The 15403-nt window shown below is 50.7% G+C and overlaps 1 protein-coding gene across 16 annotated transcripts in view; it reads left to right on the forward strand.

Moving 5' to 3' along the window:
- The window catches only part of Ank1 (ankyrin 1), a 180533-nt gene that overhangs the window by 144683 nt on the left and 20447 nt on the right, over positions 1 to 15403 (forward strand). For all 16 annotated transcript variants that reach the window (XM_031339269.1, XM_031339282.1, XM_031339272.1 and 13 more), the window contains 11 exons: positions 412 to 566; positions 1000 to 1211; positions 1647 to 1851; positions 2138 to 2234; positions 2416 to 2644; positions 4124 to 4249; positions 4383 to 4502; positions 5556 to 5634; positions 5910 to 5984; positions 7705 to 7836; positions 8820 to 8966. In XM_031339269.1, coding sequence (XP_031195129.1) covers positions 412 to 566; positions 1000 to 1211; positions 1647 to 1851; positions 2138 to 2234; positions 2416 to 2644; positions 4124 to 4249; positions 4383 to 4502; positions 5556 to 5634; positions 5910 to 5984; positions 7705 to 7836; positions 8820 to 8966 — 1577 coding nt within the window. The remainder of the gene's footprint in view (positions 1 to 411; positions 567 to 999; positions 1212 to 1646; positions 1852 to 2137; positions 2235 to 2415; positions 2645 to 4123; positions 4250 to 4382; positions 4503 to 5555; positions 5635 to 5909; positions 5985 to 7704; positions 7837 to 8819; positions 8967 to 15403) is intronic.

Below are 15403 nucleotides of genomic sequence, written 5' to 3' on the forward strand. Positions count from 1 at the left end.
GAAGGGAAGGGAAGGGAAGGGAAGAGAAGAGAAGAGAAGAGAAGAGAAGAGAAGAGAAGAGAAGAGAAAAAACTGGCCATTTGGGGGCCCAGGGTTCAGTTATGTAAACACCAGAGTGTTCATCTGGAAGGTATTCCTCAGAGAAGGTCCCCAGGATCCTCCAGAGAAATCACCTGAAGACTCATTTCTCTCCTGCTTGGAGCCCACTGGGGTCAGCGGGGCTCTGCTGTCCGTCCAGAAGAGTAAGAGGGCTTTAGGAGCCTCAGAAGGCCAGGGCATGCTTGTTCCTCCATAGCCCAGGCCTGCAGGCCCTTCTTCCTTCAGGCTGTAAGCAGGGCCCACTGCGATCCCCTGTGTGTCCAGGCATCTGACCCCCTGTAGATGACCCGTCCCATGTCTGTTCTACCTTAGCCCTGTGATCGTGGAAATCCCTCACTTTGCCTCCCATGGCCGCGGGGACCGTGAGCTGGTGGTCCTGAGGAGTGAAAACGGCTCTGTGTGGAAGGAGCACAAGAGCCGTTATGGAGAAAGCTACCTGGACCAGATCCTGAACGGCATGGATGAGGGTAAGGGGCCCTAGGGTTCGAGGTAGGCTTCTTGCTCTAGGAAGATGATGGGATCTGGGGTTGGATATTGAGGGAGTCTGTTAGCACTGCCTGGGCTGTGGGAGGCTGAGAGAGGCTGGGAATGGTTTTTATGACCAAGGGCTGGATTCCCAGGATGTGAGAGTGGACATGTGTGTATCCCGACTCCTGTGGCCAGTGCCTCTTCCACAGGGCCTCTGGGTCCAGAGACTGCTCCTTCTAGGCCACCTCTCTGCCAGGCTTCTAGAGAGGAGATGTGTTCAGGATATGGAAACCCTTGGACCATAGTCCTAGCTCAGCCTGAGCTTTCTAGGCTACCTCCTTGCCAAGCCCCTAGGGAGGGTATGTGTGTGTCCAGGATGTGAGCCCCTGGCCCCGCGGTCATAGCTCAGCCTGAGGCAGCTTGTGGTTCCAGAGCTGGGGAGCCTGGAGGAGCTGGAGAAGAAGCGTGTGTGCCGCATCATCACCACCGACTTCCCCCTGTACTTTGTCATCATGTCCCGGCTCTGCCAGGACTACGACACCATCGGTCCCGAAGGGGGCTCCCTGAGAAGCAAGCTGGTGCCCCTGGTACAGGCAACGTTCCCGGAAAATGCCGTGACCAAGAAAGTGAAGCTGGCTCTGCAGGTGATGCACGACCCCCGCTCCCCCTTGCTGGTTCCTAGGGCTACCTGGAGGTCAGGCTCTAGAGGACGTTTCCACCCTTTTGTCCGGGATAGCTGAGCTGAAGAGCAACTCTGGGAGGGATGGGTGAGCAGATGTATAATGAAGAACTGTAGACATCACCGTGTGGCCACTGAGTGTGGCCAGCTGTGTCCTCCAGGGCAGGATTCCATGGGAGTCTGAAATGGGCCAACATGCTGAGGGAGACATGGAAATGGGGAACAGGAGAAATGGCTCAGGCTAACACCCAAGCCATGGGGTCATTCCCATCGATGTATATGGGACAGTCGAGTGGGTGTGGTCACCTCGTCACCTGAACATTGAGGGTACCTGAATGGCCCTATCTGGACAGCCACTGACTTGCTTGGAGCTGAGCCTTCTGTCTTTGGCATTCCACAGGCCCAGCCTGTCCCAGACGAGCTGGTGACCAAGCTCCTGGGGAACCAGGCCACATTCAGCCCCATTGTTACTGTCGAGCCAAGGCGCCGGAAGTTCCACCGCCCCATTGGGCTGCGAATCCCTCTCCCTCCCTCATGGACAGACAACCCCAGGGACAGTGGGGAGGGAGACACCACCAGCCTGCGCCTCCTGTGCAGCGTCATCGGTGAGTGGTGCTCTCCCTGTCTGCTTTCTTGGTAGCAGCTGGTTTGGGGGAACGCACTGGGTGGTGAAAAGACAAGGCCAGCAACCACCTTGGGCTCTTCCGACTTCCCCGGGGATGACAAAAAATGATATCAGTAAAAGTCTATGGCCAGAGGACGAGTCCTCCGCAAAGGGTGAGGGAATACAGAGCTTGGGATAGAGACCAAAGATCTCCCAGATGTTCCTCTCCTGTTCTGAGCTCGTGCTTATGAATGAGAAAGTTAGCTCTACTACTGCTGCTGTTGTAGGTGGAACTGACCAAGCCCAGTGGGAAGATATAACGGGAACAACCAAGCTTGTATATGCCAACGAGTGTGCCAACTTTACCACCAATGTCTCAGCCAGGTGAGACTCAGCCCTTGTTTAGCCCAGCATGGTGGGGTCACCCACCTGGGAGCCATCCTCACAGCCTGGCCCGCTCTCCCAGGCTGGGTTTAAGATATGTTGGCTGGTGGTTCACAAGACCACCAGACAGGCTGCACCTGCTGCTGCATGGCTATGCTCAGCATGTGCCCTGCCCTTTCAGATTCTGGCTGTCAGACTGTCCTCGGACTGCAGAGGCCGTGCACTTTGCAACTCTCTTGTACAAAGAGCTCACGGCAGTTCCCTACATGGCCAAGTTTGTCATTTTTGCCAAGATGAACGACCCCCGGGAAGGACGGCTCCGCTGCTACTGCATGACAGATGACAAAGTGGACAAGACCCTGGAGCAGCACGAAAACTTTGTGGAGGTGGCCCGGAGCAGGGACATAGAGGTATGGCTGCCAGGTCTCCGTCTAACAGTCATGGGAGACTTTTCTCACTCCACACAAGGAAACGGAGCTCTGCGATAAGGTGGCTCTCAGGGCTGGCTTCTGGAACATGGTGGCTAGTCCGGGCCAGAAGGCCCACCTCTGATGTTGCAGGGCCTGTTGGGATCTTATCGCTTCAGCTCTTCTCTCAAGAGTCACCTTAGATATATTGTGAAAGCCTGAGAGTCACCACTGGGGGCATCTCGGGGAGGTGGCAGATGGTTGGACTAGTGACTTGTATGATAAGAAGCAGCTCTTACTGAAGTTCGTGTGAGCTTGATACAATATAAATTAACTTACAAGCCTGGAGAACTGGCTCAGCAGTTAGGAGCACTTACTGTTCTTGCAGAGGTCCTGGGTTCAATTCCCAGCATCCCTATCAGACAGCTCACAACCACCTGTCACTCACTCCAGTTTCAGAAGATCCAGTACTAAGATTCTCTCTCGTGTTTGCATAAGAAGCTAGGGGCTCTTTGAGGGCTTGGCCTCTGAATCTTACCTGGGAGTGCTGATGTCTTAGCTAGGGCTTCTATTGCTACGATAAAACACTATCACCACAAGCAACATGGAGAGGGAGGGACCGACTTCAGTTTACAGCTTATCATTGTATCACAGTCGATCATGGAAGAAAGTCGGGGCAAGAACTCAAGTCATAGCTGGGCAGTGGTGGTGCACGCCTTTAATCCCAGCACTTGGGAGGCAGAGGCGGGCAGATTTCTGAGTTCAAGGCCAGCCTGGTCTACAGAGTGAGTTCCAGGACAGCTAGGGCTACACAGAGAAACCCTGTCTCAAAAAAAAAAAAAAAAAGAGGTACTGCAGGGTTGCCCACAGGCCAATCTGGTGATGGGGGACGGGCTTCTTAATGGAGGTTTCCTCTTCTCATGTGACTCTAGCTTGTGTCAAATTAACAAAGGAACCAACCAGCAGAGCTGACATGGAACCAAAAGTTCCGGCCTGAGGCTTGGGCATGTCTGGCTCTGATGCTGCTCAGGCACTCACTGTTCGGAGTACTTCTTGTCTGTGGGCCTCAGTTTCCCCAACAGGGACATAGGTTCCCAAGATCATCCCGGTTGGTGCTATTATATGCATCGAAGGCGTTCTTATGTGTGAGGAGTGTTTGTGGCCTTTCCAGCACACCTCATGAGCAGAACCCCTTCGGAAAAACCTAAGAATAGACTAGGCTTTTTCAGAAGACACGCCCTGCTGTCCTAATGGGCCACGAGTGCTTGGGAACAGTTCTGCTTCGGGGCGTGTGAACGTGCTGTTCGTTACAAGTCTGCATTTAAGAGCGTGGCTCATTTATGACACTTTTCCTTAAACAAGCAGGGAGGTTTCTCATACTCCCTCCCTTTGTGTGAGAGAGGCTTAAGGGGGTGGGGAGAGGGAGACCAGAAACATATGGGCCTTCCTCCATGAGCTCAGCATGGTTTTCTTTTCCTATAGGTTCTGGAAGGGATGCCTCTATTTGCAGAACTCTCTGGGAACTTGGTGCCTGTCAAGAAAGCGGCCCAACAGCGAAGCTTCCATTTCCAGTCATTTCGAGAGAATCGTCTAGCCATCCCCGTGAAGGTGCTGGCCTCCTGTGGCCGCCTTCTTTTCCTGGTCTAGGAGTTTGGGAGGCAGGAGCTCCCCGCCCCCACCCCCGAGAACACCAGTCTAGAGGCATAAAGGGTCTTGCTAAAGCTCCCTGTGTGTGATCTAGGTGAGGGACAGCAGCCGCGAGCCAGGAGGGTTCTTGTCGTTCCTTCGAAAGACGATGAAGTACGAGGACACACAGCACATCCTCTGCCACTTGAATATCACCATGCCCCCGTGCACCAAGGTGAGCTGCTACCTGCCAGCATCCCTCAGACACTCCTGGGTAGACCCCAGAACACGCATGTGTCCAAAGGGCTTCTTTCTTCCTTCTTAAATACTAACCCTGAATTCCCAGCCTCCCAAAGGCTCTTGCCCTGTTATGGACATTTGTTTTGTGGCCAGGCAGAGAAAGCTTGCTCTGGAAGGTTTGTAAAACCTAGTTATGTGATGTGAGGAGTGAATGTCGGGGTCAGGTGGTAATAGAACTCTTCGCCTAAAGCCAGCCTCTCTAGAATGTGGAGGACAGAGGCCCTGGCTGCTCTCGAGGCCTCTAGGGAGCACAGCTGAATGAGGACTTGCCCAAGGTCACATACTCATAGACAGAAGTTGTCAAGTCTCTTCTCAATTTATTTGCCTGTCTTGCCCCTCAAACAAGGGGAGCCGGATGTCCCCAGCCACTGTCAAAACCCAGGTTCCCAAACTCAACCAGGGAGTCTTGGCCAATGTACTTTTTCTGATCCCCAATCATGTGCTGCTTGGTTGGACCTTTGGAGGGACCACATCTTCAGAATGTCACCATGTTTCTGTCAGTACCACTGTGCTGTTGTGTGAATTATTTGCCTTCCATGGCTACCTAGGAGAGAAACAAGGTCACCTTCATACATGTGACTCAATTTGTCTTCTCCTTCTGGGGGGTGAGGGAAAATCTACTTCTCTCTCAAATGGAATGCCCAGTGCCTAGCACAGATAGGTTCTAAGCCTATCTGTTAAGCCACCAGGAAGTGCCAGAAGTGAGCCACTGAACAGAAGAGAATCTGAAAAGAAAAAACGAGTTTGAATTCAAAATCTGTCTCTACTGGGTGACCTTCAGCCAAGGAGACAGAAGTCATAATTGTCCCTGCCTGCCTCCTAGGTGGCTGTTCACCAACCTTCTTCCATTCCCTCCTCTTCCAACAGGTTTTTATCTATCAGGCCATGGACCACTGTGTCCCCTCCCTACAATATGAGAGCTTGCATCAGCTTCTCTAAGAGGGCGTACACCCAAATATCCATTGCACCCTTTCTTTGTCTTCTGCAGGGGAGTGGAGCAGAAGACAGGAGAAGGACCCTGACACCCCTGACCCTTCGATACAGCATTCTCAGCGAGTCTCGGCTGGGTAGGACCCCCTTGCCTAGCACCTCAACATGCTTGCTCCTCTAAGAACGCCATTGTGTTCCCATAAAGGGAATCTGTCAATGATTTCCTTGTCAAGGACTCCATTCACCTTACTTTGTCTGTAGCAGGCAGAAAGCCCTTCCCTTAGGTCTCTGCCTGACAGGGATCTGAAGGCCCCTGTGTAACTTGAGCCTCCTGCTGTAAGGGCTGCACATCAACCTTATCCATGATGTGACCTGCTCAGGCTGCTAACTGCAACCCAATGCATCTTTCCAGGTTTTACCAGTGACACAGACCGTGTCGAAATGAAGATGGCAGTCATCAGGGAACACCTTGGCCTAAGCTGGGCAGGTGAGCAGAAAAGCCCTGTGCCTACCTGACCCTGTGGCCCTCCTACCTGGGTGATCCGTGGTGAAGTGCTTCTAACCCACTCGGCACCATCCATTGCACATCTAGTCTGTGATAGCCCATTTTATAAGCAATGCAGTGGGTACCTTACTTTATAACAAGAGGACTGGGGACTCGGGAAAACAGCTGTTTATTTTATGACCTTGCCAAGCTGAGCCTCGGCCCAGGCTGTCAGGGGGACTGGTTGAATGCAGAGAAGAGTTTGTAAATGCTAGCCCCTGAGTTAATAATCAGGAGAGCGCAATCTTACATGCCATCTGGGTTCTATCTTTCCCATTGCTGTTTATGTTTTGAAATTTTTTCTCCACAAAAACTGTGTCTGGGTTCCTCTCTTCGTTAAACTCTGTTCATTTCAAAGCCTGTCGGGTGCGTGGCCTTGCAGGCAAGCTTGGCTGACCCTGGGTTTATACTCCCAACTTCTAGTTTGAGTGTTAGGGAATAGTTAGAGCAGCGGCATTAGCAGGGGTCCAGTGTTCCCTGCTCATTTGTAGCTGAGCTGGACCTCAGCTGGCTTGAGACACCTTTGAAAATGAACATCAGATTTTTTTTATAGCTAACAGTAGCAACTCTCAATGTGACAGCTGCCTTTGGATGCCTTGGTTTGCCTTGTTTATCAGTGAGAATGTGAAGAGCCAGCGTAAGAGAGCAAGTTGGTAGTTAGCTGGTACAGAGAAACCACAGAACACAGAAAATCAAACAAATCAACATGAAGACATAGTGGACTGTGCCCACTGCCTTCCCAGAGCTATATGTTGTCTTTTCAGAGGCAGCTTGCTGTGGGAAAAGAGGGGGAGAGGCAAGGTCTCCAAATGTTTCACTTCTTATCTCTGGCCATAGCGGAGTCTGTGGTATCCTGGCTACAGCAAGGCAGACATGATTTAAAGGGAGGCAGGGAGGCAGAAGAAAATGCTCCACATTTTGGCACAGCCTCGGGCCCTGTGAACTGCCTGGTTCTCTCTTGCCGCTCGTTGTTGTAACGTTTATGTGGATGGACATTCTGCATGCACTCGGCCTGCACAGCGTTTTAGAGGACTCAGACACCACAGCAGGGACTTGCTACAAAGCCTGGAACAGAAATTCCAGAATTAGGGAGCCGTTCATTCCTTAGGCTAGTTCGGCTAGTTCTATTTCCTGCTTGGTGTATGTGTGTGTGTGTGTGTGTGTGTGTGTGTGTGTGTGTGTGTGTGTGATAGGCATGTTCTGACTTGCAGTCACCTTTTCATTCTTCATTTTTAAGTACTCTGATATATATTCACCTTCTAAACACTTATGAGCAGTCACAATAGAAATAACAGGAAGGTGCTCTGGTAATTGCAGGCTTGCCTTTCTACCCTCCAACTCTGGGAGGACAGCCAGTAGCCACCTGTGCGGGGCAGTCTTCAGGGAACCAGAGCTATAGCCCCTTCACAAGCTGGGGACTCCCTTACCCTGTGTGTCGGGGAAGCTCGTTCTCATCACCTCCTGGGTAAAGTCAGGAAAGAAGAAAGAACCTTGCTGTATTTATTCATCCACTCCCTCATTCTGCTTTCCCTGCCTGAATCACAGGGAAACCAGGGAGGTGGATCCTCAGCAGCAAATCTCTCCTGGTGGGGAAGAACTCCGGACTTAATGGCGGCCATTAGAAACTCAGCACTCATACTGGCTCTTGGTTCTTTGCCTACAGAGCTGGCCCGGGAGCTGCAGTTCAGTGTGGAGGACATCAACCGGATCCGTGTAGAAAACCCTAACTCCTTGTTGGATCAGAGTACAGCCCTGCTGACCCTCTGGGTGGACCGTGAAGGCGAAAATGCCAAGAGTCAGTAGCAATCAACCATCTCTCGTTAGATAGACCCACTATCTAATGAGACCCGCTATCTACTCTCTCCTTAGATAGACCCGCTCCTCACCAGAGTCCTTTCAGATGCCCATTCCTGCTGACCTTGGCTGACCTTGGGCATTCTCTCTGTCTCTCCTCTCTCACTTCTCACAGTCTTGAGGTTCCCTAGGCAACTCTACCAGAGAGCATTGCAGTAGCTCTAGCCCTTGATATTCCCTGTTCTCAGTGAAGTGAAAATTGCCCCAGTGCCTCTGAGAAGAATATGCTACAGGATGTAAGACTATGCTTCTCAAAGCATTCTTATTGGATTTCTCCACTGAATGAGTGCCGTGTGTGTCAGAGCAGAGGGGTGGGCCTGCTCCAGTCTGCTTCCACTCTCTTAGAAACGCCCTCCTCCTGCGTGGGGAAAGACTTGCCTCACTCTCTTTGCAGCATCTCCTCAAAAGCCTGCCCTATGCGGAAGCTGGGTGCTCCCAACTGCACCAACATCTTAGACCAGGGCTTCGAAAGGACAGAGTCTTTCACCTTGTTTTCTTGTTACTCTTATAGCTAACACACACACACACACGCACACTCACACACACATACGCACGCATGCACGCATGCACGCACGCACGCGCATGCACCCTACCTTTGCTTCACATTGGCCACGGAGCATCTAGCTTGCGCTCAGCAGAGCCAGAACACTTGTCCGGCATGCACGGGGCCATGGGCTTCATCCCCAGCATCAAAAGAAGCAAAACTTGCAAACAAAACAAACCACAGACTAATGGCCACTGTTAGATTTTGGTAAAGATCGGTTGTATAAAAAGATAACGTCTCCAAAAAGGAGAACTATTTCTCTTCCCCAGACTTCCTCCTGCCCCTGTCCTCTGCCGGCTAGGCTGACGTGGTGTGCATTCCCGGCTGCTCGAGTGTCCTCTGAGTTTACTCAAGCACCTTCCTCTCTTCTCTCCGGACAGTGGAGAATCTGTACACAGCCCTGCGGAACATCGACAGGAGTGAGATTGTTAACATGTTGGAGGGCTCCGGCAGGCAGAGCAGAAATCTCAAACCAGACCGGAGACATGGGGACCGGGAGTACTCTTTGTCACCCTCCCAGGTGAATGGTGAGTGTCCTGTGACATCAGGCCAAGGCTGAGCTGGGGTCCCACCTTCCAGGTGTCAGCACTAATGGCCCCTTCCCATGACACTTCATCGCCCCCCCCAAACCATCTGTCCCTCCTGCTAATGGGAGGGTTGTTTCCATCAGTGAAGAACTCCTCCCACTGGGGAGAGCAGAGGCAAGTGAGAGAGACAGGAGACACTCACCTGTGCAGGTAGCCATCCTCCTTCAGGGTTGCCTGCCTCTGTGCCCACATGTGGAGCAGTTCCTAGGCCCTCACCAGCAGCCCCTGGAACCAAGGTCCCAGAAGGGCCTGGTGTAGCAAGAAAGTTTGAGTCTGGGACTAGGCCCTCTTCTAGATTCTCCAAGCTTTCTGCCTCACTCTTCACAAGACATAGGGCCTCTCAGTGTTCCTGTCCCTGTCTGTGGAGTAGTCAGCGAATAGGAAGCAAGGGGTGTGGAGGCTCTGGCCCAAGGTCTAACGGGGATCAGCTGATGGTATTCAGAATCCCACTGTGAACCCTCAGGACTAAGGGTGTCTCTCCTTGAGCCCAGTCTCTCTTCCTTGTCACTCTCTCCCTTCCCCCTCATCTCATCTGTTTCCCTGTGCTCTTTAGTATGGTTCACCATGGCAGGGAGCCCCAGTGTGACCCCAGCCCGAGGAAATGAAGCCCAGGAGGCCCTGACCTTGGCCACTGAGCTGTGTCTAAGGCCTGCACTCTTCATAAAGCAGCAATATAAGCAGCCACTGCCATGAAGGAGCATAGCCTGGAGGTCCCAAGGCCTTTGTCTTTGTCCACGCTCTCTTTGGCCAGTGGACGTGAGGGGGACCCCATTTCCACTCAGCCCATTGTGGGGTGCAGAAACCTGGCCCTTCCTGCTTTCTGGCCCTTGTAGAACAGAGACATCTCTTCACCTTTAGAAACTGGGTTAGATTCCAAGCTGCTTACTAACTTTGAAAAATCTTGTCAACTGCGGGACATGTCTTGTGGTGTCCCACACCTTGCTATGCACAGCTATGTGGCGACAACAATGCTCCCCAAGCTGCTAGTTGTAAAGGCTGTCCCTGGCTGTGTTCATGTGGGACACAAGAGTCATAGCTTGTGGTACCACCAGGGAGCAGGGAGAATCAGGGACAGGTGAGTTCTAGACAAGGCTGGACACAGGGCTTCCTTCTGCCAGATGGGGCCTATGCATGCTAAACCTCCCCATTCTCTCTCACGTCCTGTGTCTCCTAAAATGTGCTGTCTAGCCCCATTGGGTGTGGGGCTCATCTATCAATCACGTCCTGTCTCCTTTCTTTCTGCCCTCTGACCTCATCCTGACTACTCATTCTCTTGTACTTCCTGTTCTCCACTGTCTCCACCTGGCCAAGTGTACAGAACTGTCAGATTTCACGAGTGCATGTCACAGAGGACTCCTAGTCACCCCCAGCCCCGCCCCCCTCATGGCTGTCTCCATGGGCATCCGTTGCGTGTGCATGGCGTGTTGTCTGCGTTGCCTTGTGGCGGCCGCTGATGCGTATGCTCCACCCACTCTTCAGATCCAGAGGGTTCCAGAACAGTGATCCACAGCTATGGGGATTGTAGCTGTCCTCTAGGAACCTGGTTGGAACCCTATGGGGAGCCCTTATGTAGGCCAGCTCCCCCTTCACAGAAGGACAAAGGGCAGCTGAGAACATCTGTAAGCTTTGGGAAATGTAAGTGACTAAACACTGAATCTTTGTTGTGTGCAATGGGCTTCTTGATATTGCCCATGCTGTGCCAGTCAAGTTAAATCCACCTATTTATTTTTATGCCTTAAATTAACTTAATAGTCATGGGACTGTTAGACCCATAGAATTTCTTGGGTTTAAAGGATTCTTGGCTCCAAACACACCAGAAGAGTACCAACACCTCAGCAGACCCAAGTCCGTGAGTGGGACCAAGTCTCTGTTCCATGTCTGCTGATAGGGCTCTGCTGTAGTGGGCTAGCCCATTTGGCTAATATTTTTCAAGAATCAGCTACATGTTAGGTGCCATTCTAGGAGGGGAGTGAAGTCAGTTCTCAGGCAAGAAAAGAAAACAAAATTCTGCCTCTGTGAAATCCTCTGTGATGAGAGCCCATGAATAATATGTGGGAGAATGTATAGAGTGTTTTATGGGATATGGGAGTAAATAGGCCAGAATAAGGGGACTTGGGGATTAAGCAGTGTAGTCGGATAGCTGCAGTTGAACAAAGGCACAAAGAAAATGAGGGGATGAGCCATATTTAAACAAGAGGGAGAGAACATTCCAGAAGGGTGGTGTGCCTGGTAGATTCACAAATAGTGAGGAACAGAGGAGGTGGGGCAGTAGGAGGTAGGGAGAGAAAATCCAGGGGCCTATGGGGCATCAGGAAGCTGACCCCGATTGTCGTCAGGAGAACACTGGGGTCTGCGTGGTGGGGTTTGAGCAAAAGGCCATCATTGTCCCCCTGCTTTGTTGAGCTGAGATGCCTCTGCACTTCTGGCTTCTCTGTGTAGCACACCGAGCCACTTCTGGCTTCTCTGTGTAGCACACCGAGCCTCATGCACCTAAAATCCCACAGATCTCCAGACAAGCCTACACTCTGGACCCTGCAGGCATGCTGCCCTCAGTGGGGGCAGATACCATACACTGATCCTTGGCCCGATCCTTTTGGCTTCCAAGGCATCAGGATTGGCTTATATGTAGTTGTTCCACCCTCATCCCTGTCCCAGGAAGACTGTCTCACACCTGGTATCCTTCTGGTTAGAAATGAAAGGATGCAGGGGATGGGAAGAGCAGGGAGGAGGAGGCACTGGCCTCCTGCACCATCTCTGGGTGTCCTCTGACAAGGCCACATAGCGCCTGTCATGGTGCCAGCTGAGATGCACACATCAACGTTGTCACTACCACCTCAGTTCCTGAGAGGTTGGCCTCATTCCTCTGCCTGTCACTACCTGAAGCACAGGGACTCAGGGCAGTGCCTGCAGAAAAGGAGAGGGCCAAGGGAGGAAAGTGGAGTCCTTATTTAAGAGGAATCTTCCCCTGACAGCTTTTCCTGACTGATATGCCTGCACTGTTGTGAGAACGGAGAGCTGGTCCAAAGGCTAGTTAGCTTGCTAACATAAGAGGGGACCACCCAGGCCTATGAAATATGCACAAAGAAAAAAGGCCTCAAAGAAAAACAACAACAAAACCCAAAAATAACCCCAATGCTTCTAAGAAGATAAATAAATAAATAAATAAATAAAGCCTTATATAGAAAGAAAAAAGCAGGCATCTCATACCCGTCAGCTCCATCTGTATTGATAGAACGTATTACGTCTAGCTGGAAATAAAATGTACTTTATTTATATCAGCTTTTAATGACACAGCTAGTGAAATCTGACTCCTGTCTGGTTACCTGTCCACACCATTTGTTGACTACTAGCATTGAGCTCAGAGGATGTTTACAGCATTTGGGTTAGTAGAGACCCAGGGCAATGAGCTGATAAGCAGAAAGGTCATCCGGAGCCCCTTCCCAACTCTCAGTGGACTCACGAAGCCAAAGCAGGCATAATCTGCAAGCAAAACCTCCTCGATAAGCCCAAGAATGAGGTGACACCAGAGGAGCTGCAAAGGTGGGCGGAGGAGGAACTTAACACAGTTTACCGTGCTCACATAGTCAAAAACAAACCGAAGCGTCATCAACCGCAACAGTAAGAAGCTCCTGGGCTAGTAGAGCCCTCAAAAAAGCAATGTAACATGGTGCTGTAAAATGTGAAGGAGATGTGGACCCAGGTTCCCAAGATGGACAAGGGTCAGAAGTAGTCCCCACCAGTCAACAAGGACCTGATGTGGAGAAAGGCCACCTGGAGTCCTGCTCTCCTCTCAGTCAACCCAAGAAGCTAAAGAATGTAATACAGTCACACATGTTACTGAGGAAGGACTCGGGCATTGTGGCCTTGAGGAAAGGAAGGAAGGAAGGAAGGAAGGAAGGAAGGAAGGAAGGAAGGAAGGAAGGAAGGAAGGAAGGAAGGGGAAAGAAAGAAAGGTGTGTTCCTGGCTTACTCTGCTTCAGGCCTCATGTATGTGACTGCTCTCTGATCCTCCCAGGAGGCCTATAGATTGGAAGATGGGCTGCTGACCCAAGTGGGACAGGACTTCAAGAGTCCTAACTTAGGTAGGACTAAAGTAGATCTTCCAATGATCTTCTCTACCCTTGGCCTGGTGAGACAATCCACTGAGGTGCACAGGTCCTAGTGACCATGTCGCCGCACTAACAATGATGCCCACCTGCATCAGTTCTGTAGTTGCTGAGGTCCTATGAAAATGGGAACATCCTGAAGGCAATCACCTAAAGTGACAAGGAACACGAATTATACGTGTCTTCTCCACTCACACCTAATTTGGATGAAATTTCTACTCATGTGAGCACTGTGGAAGCTTCAAGGTGGAAGAGTTACAGAGGATCCCCAGAGCCTCTGATGTTTAGGGGGAGCAGGAGACTTCCACCTCGAAGTATTGATGAGATCCCCAGGGGTGGCAGAATGGCTGTATCTGATGCTATGTTTATGATGTACGCCACTTCTTGCCAAGGTTTGGGGACTAGACATACCAGTGTTTTCATTGATGCTGCCCAAAGCTGGGGAGCCATCTATGAAGCAACACTTTGCAATACATTGGACATGAGAAAGTAAGTTAGTGGGTCCATGAGGTACAAGTGAAGGGAGTCCTTTGATGACTAGATTCAGCTCTAACTGCATTCCAGGGAAGCCCAGGTGATCTCCCTGGGTTAAGGGGGGATGCTGAGGTCCCGCAAGCCAAAGCAGCTATATGTCAGAAAGTACCAGGCAAGGAAGGAGACATCTAATAAGAGTCAGAATGAAGTTGAGCCATGGTGGCACATGCCTTTAATCCCAGCACTTGGGAGGCAGAGACTGGCAGATCTCTGTGAGTTTGAAGTCAGCCTGGTCTACAGAGTGAGTTCCAGGACAGAGAAACCCTGTCTTGAAAAACAAACAAATAAACAAAAGCAAAAACAGAGAAAGGGAGAAAGAGAGAAAGTCAGAACACTAGAGTTCCTTGGAAGGTCTTCTACAAACTTCAACTGACTGTTGAGCAGCTGTTTGAAATGGCTAGCCTGGTCATTCAGACATTAGCTAAGGTCAAAGAAGGATCACGCTTCAGAAAATGGGAAATAATCAACCTATGCTTGAGCAATGCGTAAAATCTGCCTAAGAAACCCTGAAAGGAAAACACAGTAGGATCAAACTGCTTCCCAAACTGCTGTAACGAAACAGCAGCCAAGGATGTCCAGGGCTACAAAAACATCCAGCACCCAGGAAGGTAAGACGTATGAAGTCTGGCAGCCAAAGATGACCAGAGACCAGAAGCAGGAAAACTGCGTCAGTAATGAGGGGAAAAAAACAGACTGATACAGATGAGCAGACAGGAATGTCAGGACAGTCAAACCAACTGTGGTTTGATATTCAGACCATTGTTCCAAGTGGAATTCGGCGGTAGAGCATTTGCCCAGCATGCACAAAGGCTCTATCACCAGACACTCTCCAAACTGAAATACAGGAAGGAGAGGAAAGATGTGCAAAGCACCAGTGAGCTATGGGACAATTCCAAAAGTATGTGTGCCTGTGTGTGCACATATATGTATATGTACATGTATGTCCATATATGTGTACATATGTGCTGAAAGTATTCGGGATTTGATGAAAATGATAAATACGTTGATATAGTAAGTATCATGAACCTTCTGTATAGGAAGCATTTTAGTAACTATATTGAGGCATACAATAAGCAAACTGGTGAAAACTTGGCATAAGAGGAAACCAAAATGAGGATAATAGATGTCTCATAGAACACAGTTTGAGCAAGCAACCAATGGGTTTAAAGAGCACACTGTCGAAGAAGCAAGACAGACTCGGAGTGGGCTCAGCAGCAGAAACTTTACCTTGAATATGTGAGAGCCAGGCTCATTCCCCAGTGGTGACAGAGAGGACGGGGATGGGGGGACTGAAAAAAGGAGAGTGGGGTGGGGAGATGGGGAGGAGGAAAAGAGTGTGTGTGTGTGTGTGTGTGTGTGTGTGTGTGTGTGTGTGTGCAGCAATGTTTTCAATCTCAGCACTCAAGAAACAGGTGACAGGCAAATCTCTGTGTGCTTAAGCCCAGCCTGGTCTATATAGCAAGTTCCAGGCCAGTCAGAGCTACATGGTTGAGACTCCATCTCAGAATAGGAGGAGGTGGAGGAGAAGGAGGAGGAGGAGGAGGAGGAAGAAGATGAGGAGGAAGAGGAAGAGGAGGAGGACGAGGAGGAAGAGGAAGAAAAGGAGGAGGATGAAGAAGAGAGGAAGAAAAGGAGGAGGAAGAGGAGGAAGAAGAGGGGGAGGAGGAAAAAGAGGGGGAGGAGGAAGAGGGGGAGGAGGAGGAAGAGTGGGAGGAGGAAGAGGAGGAGAAAGGGGAG

Source organism: Mastomys coucha, unplaced genomic scaffold (genome assembly GCF_008632895.1).
Source record: "Mastomys coucha isolate ucsf_1 unplaced genomic scaffold, UCSF_Mcou_1 pScaffold22, whole genome shotgun sequence".
Taxonomy (NCBI): Eukaryota; Metazoa; Chordata; class Mammalia; order Rodentia; family Muridae; genus Mastomys; species Mastomys coucha.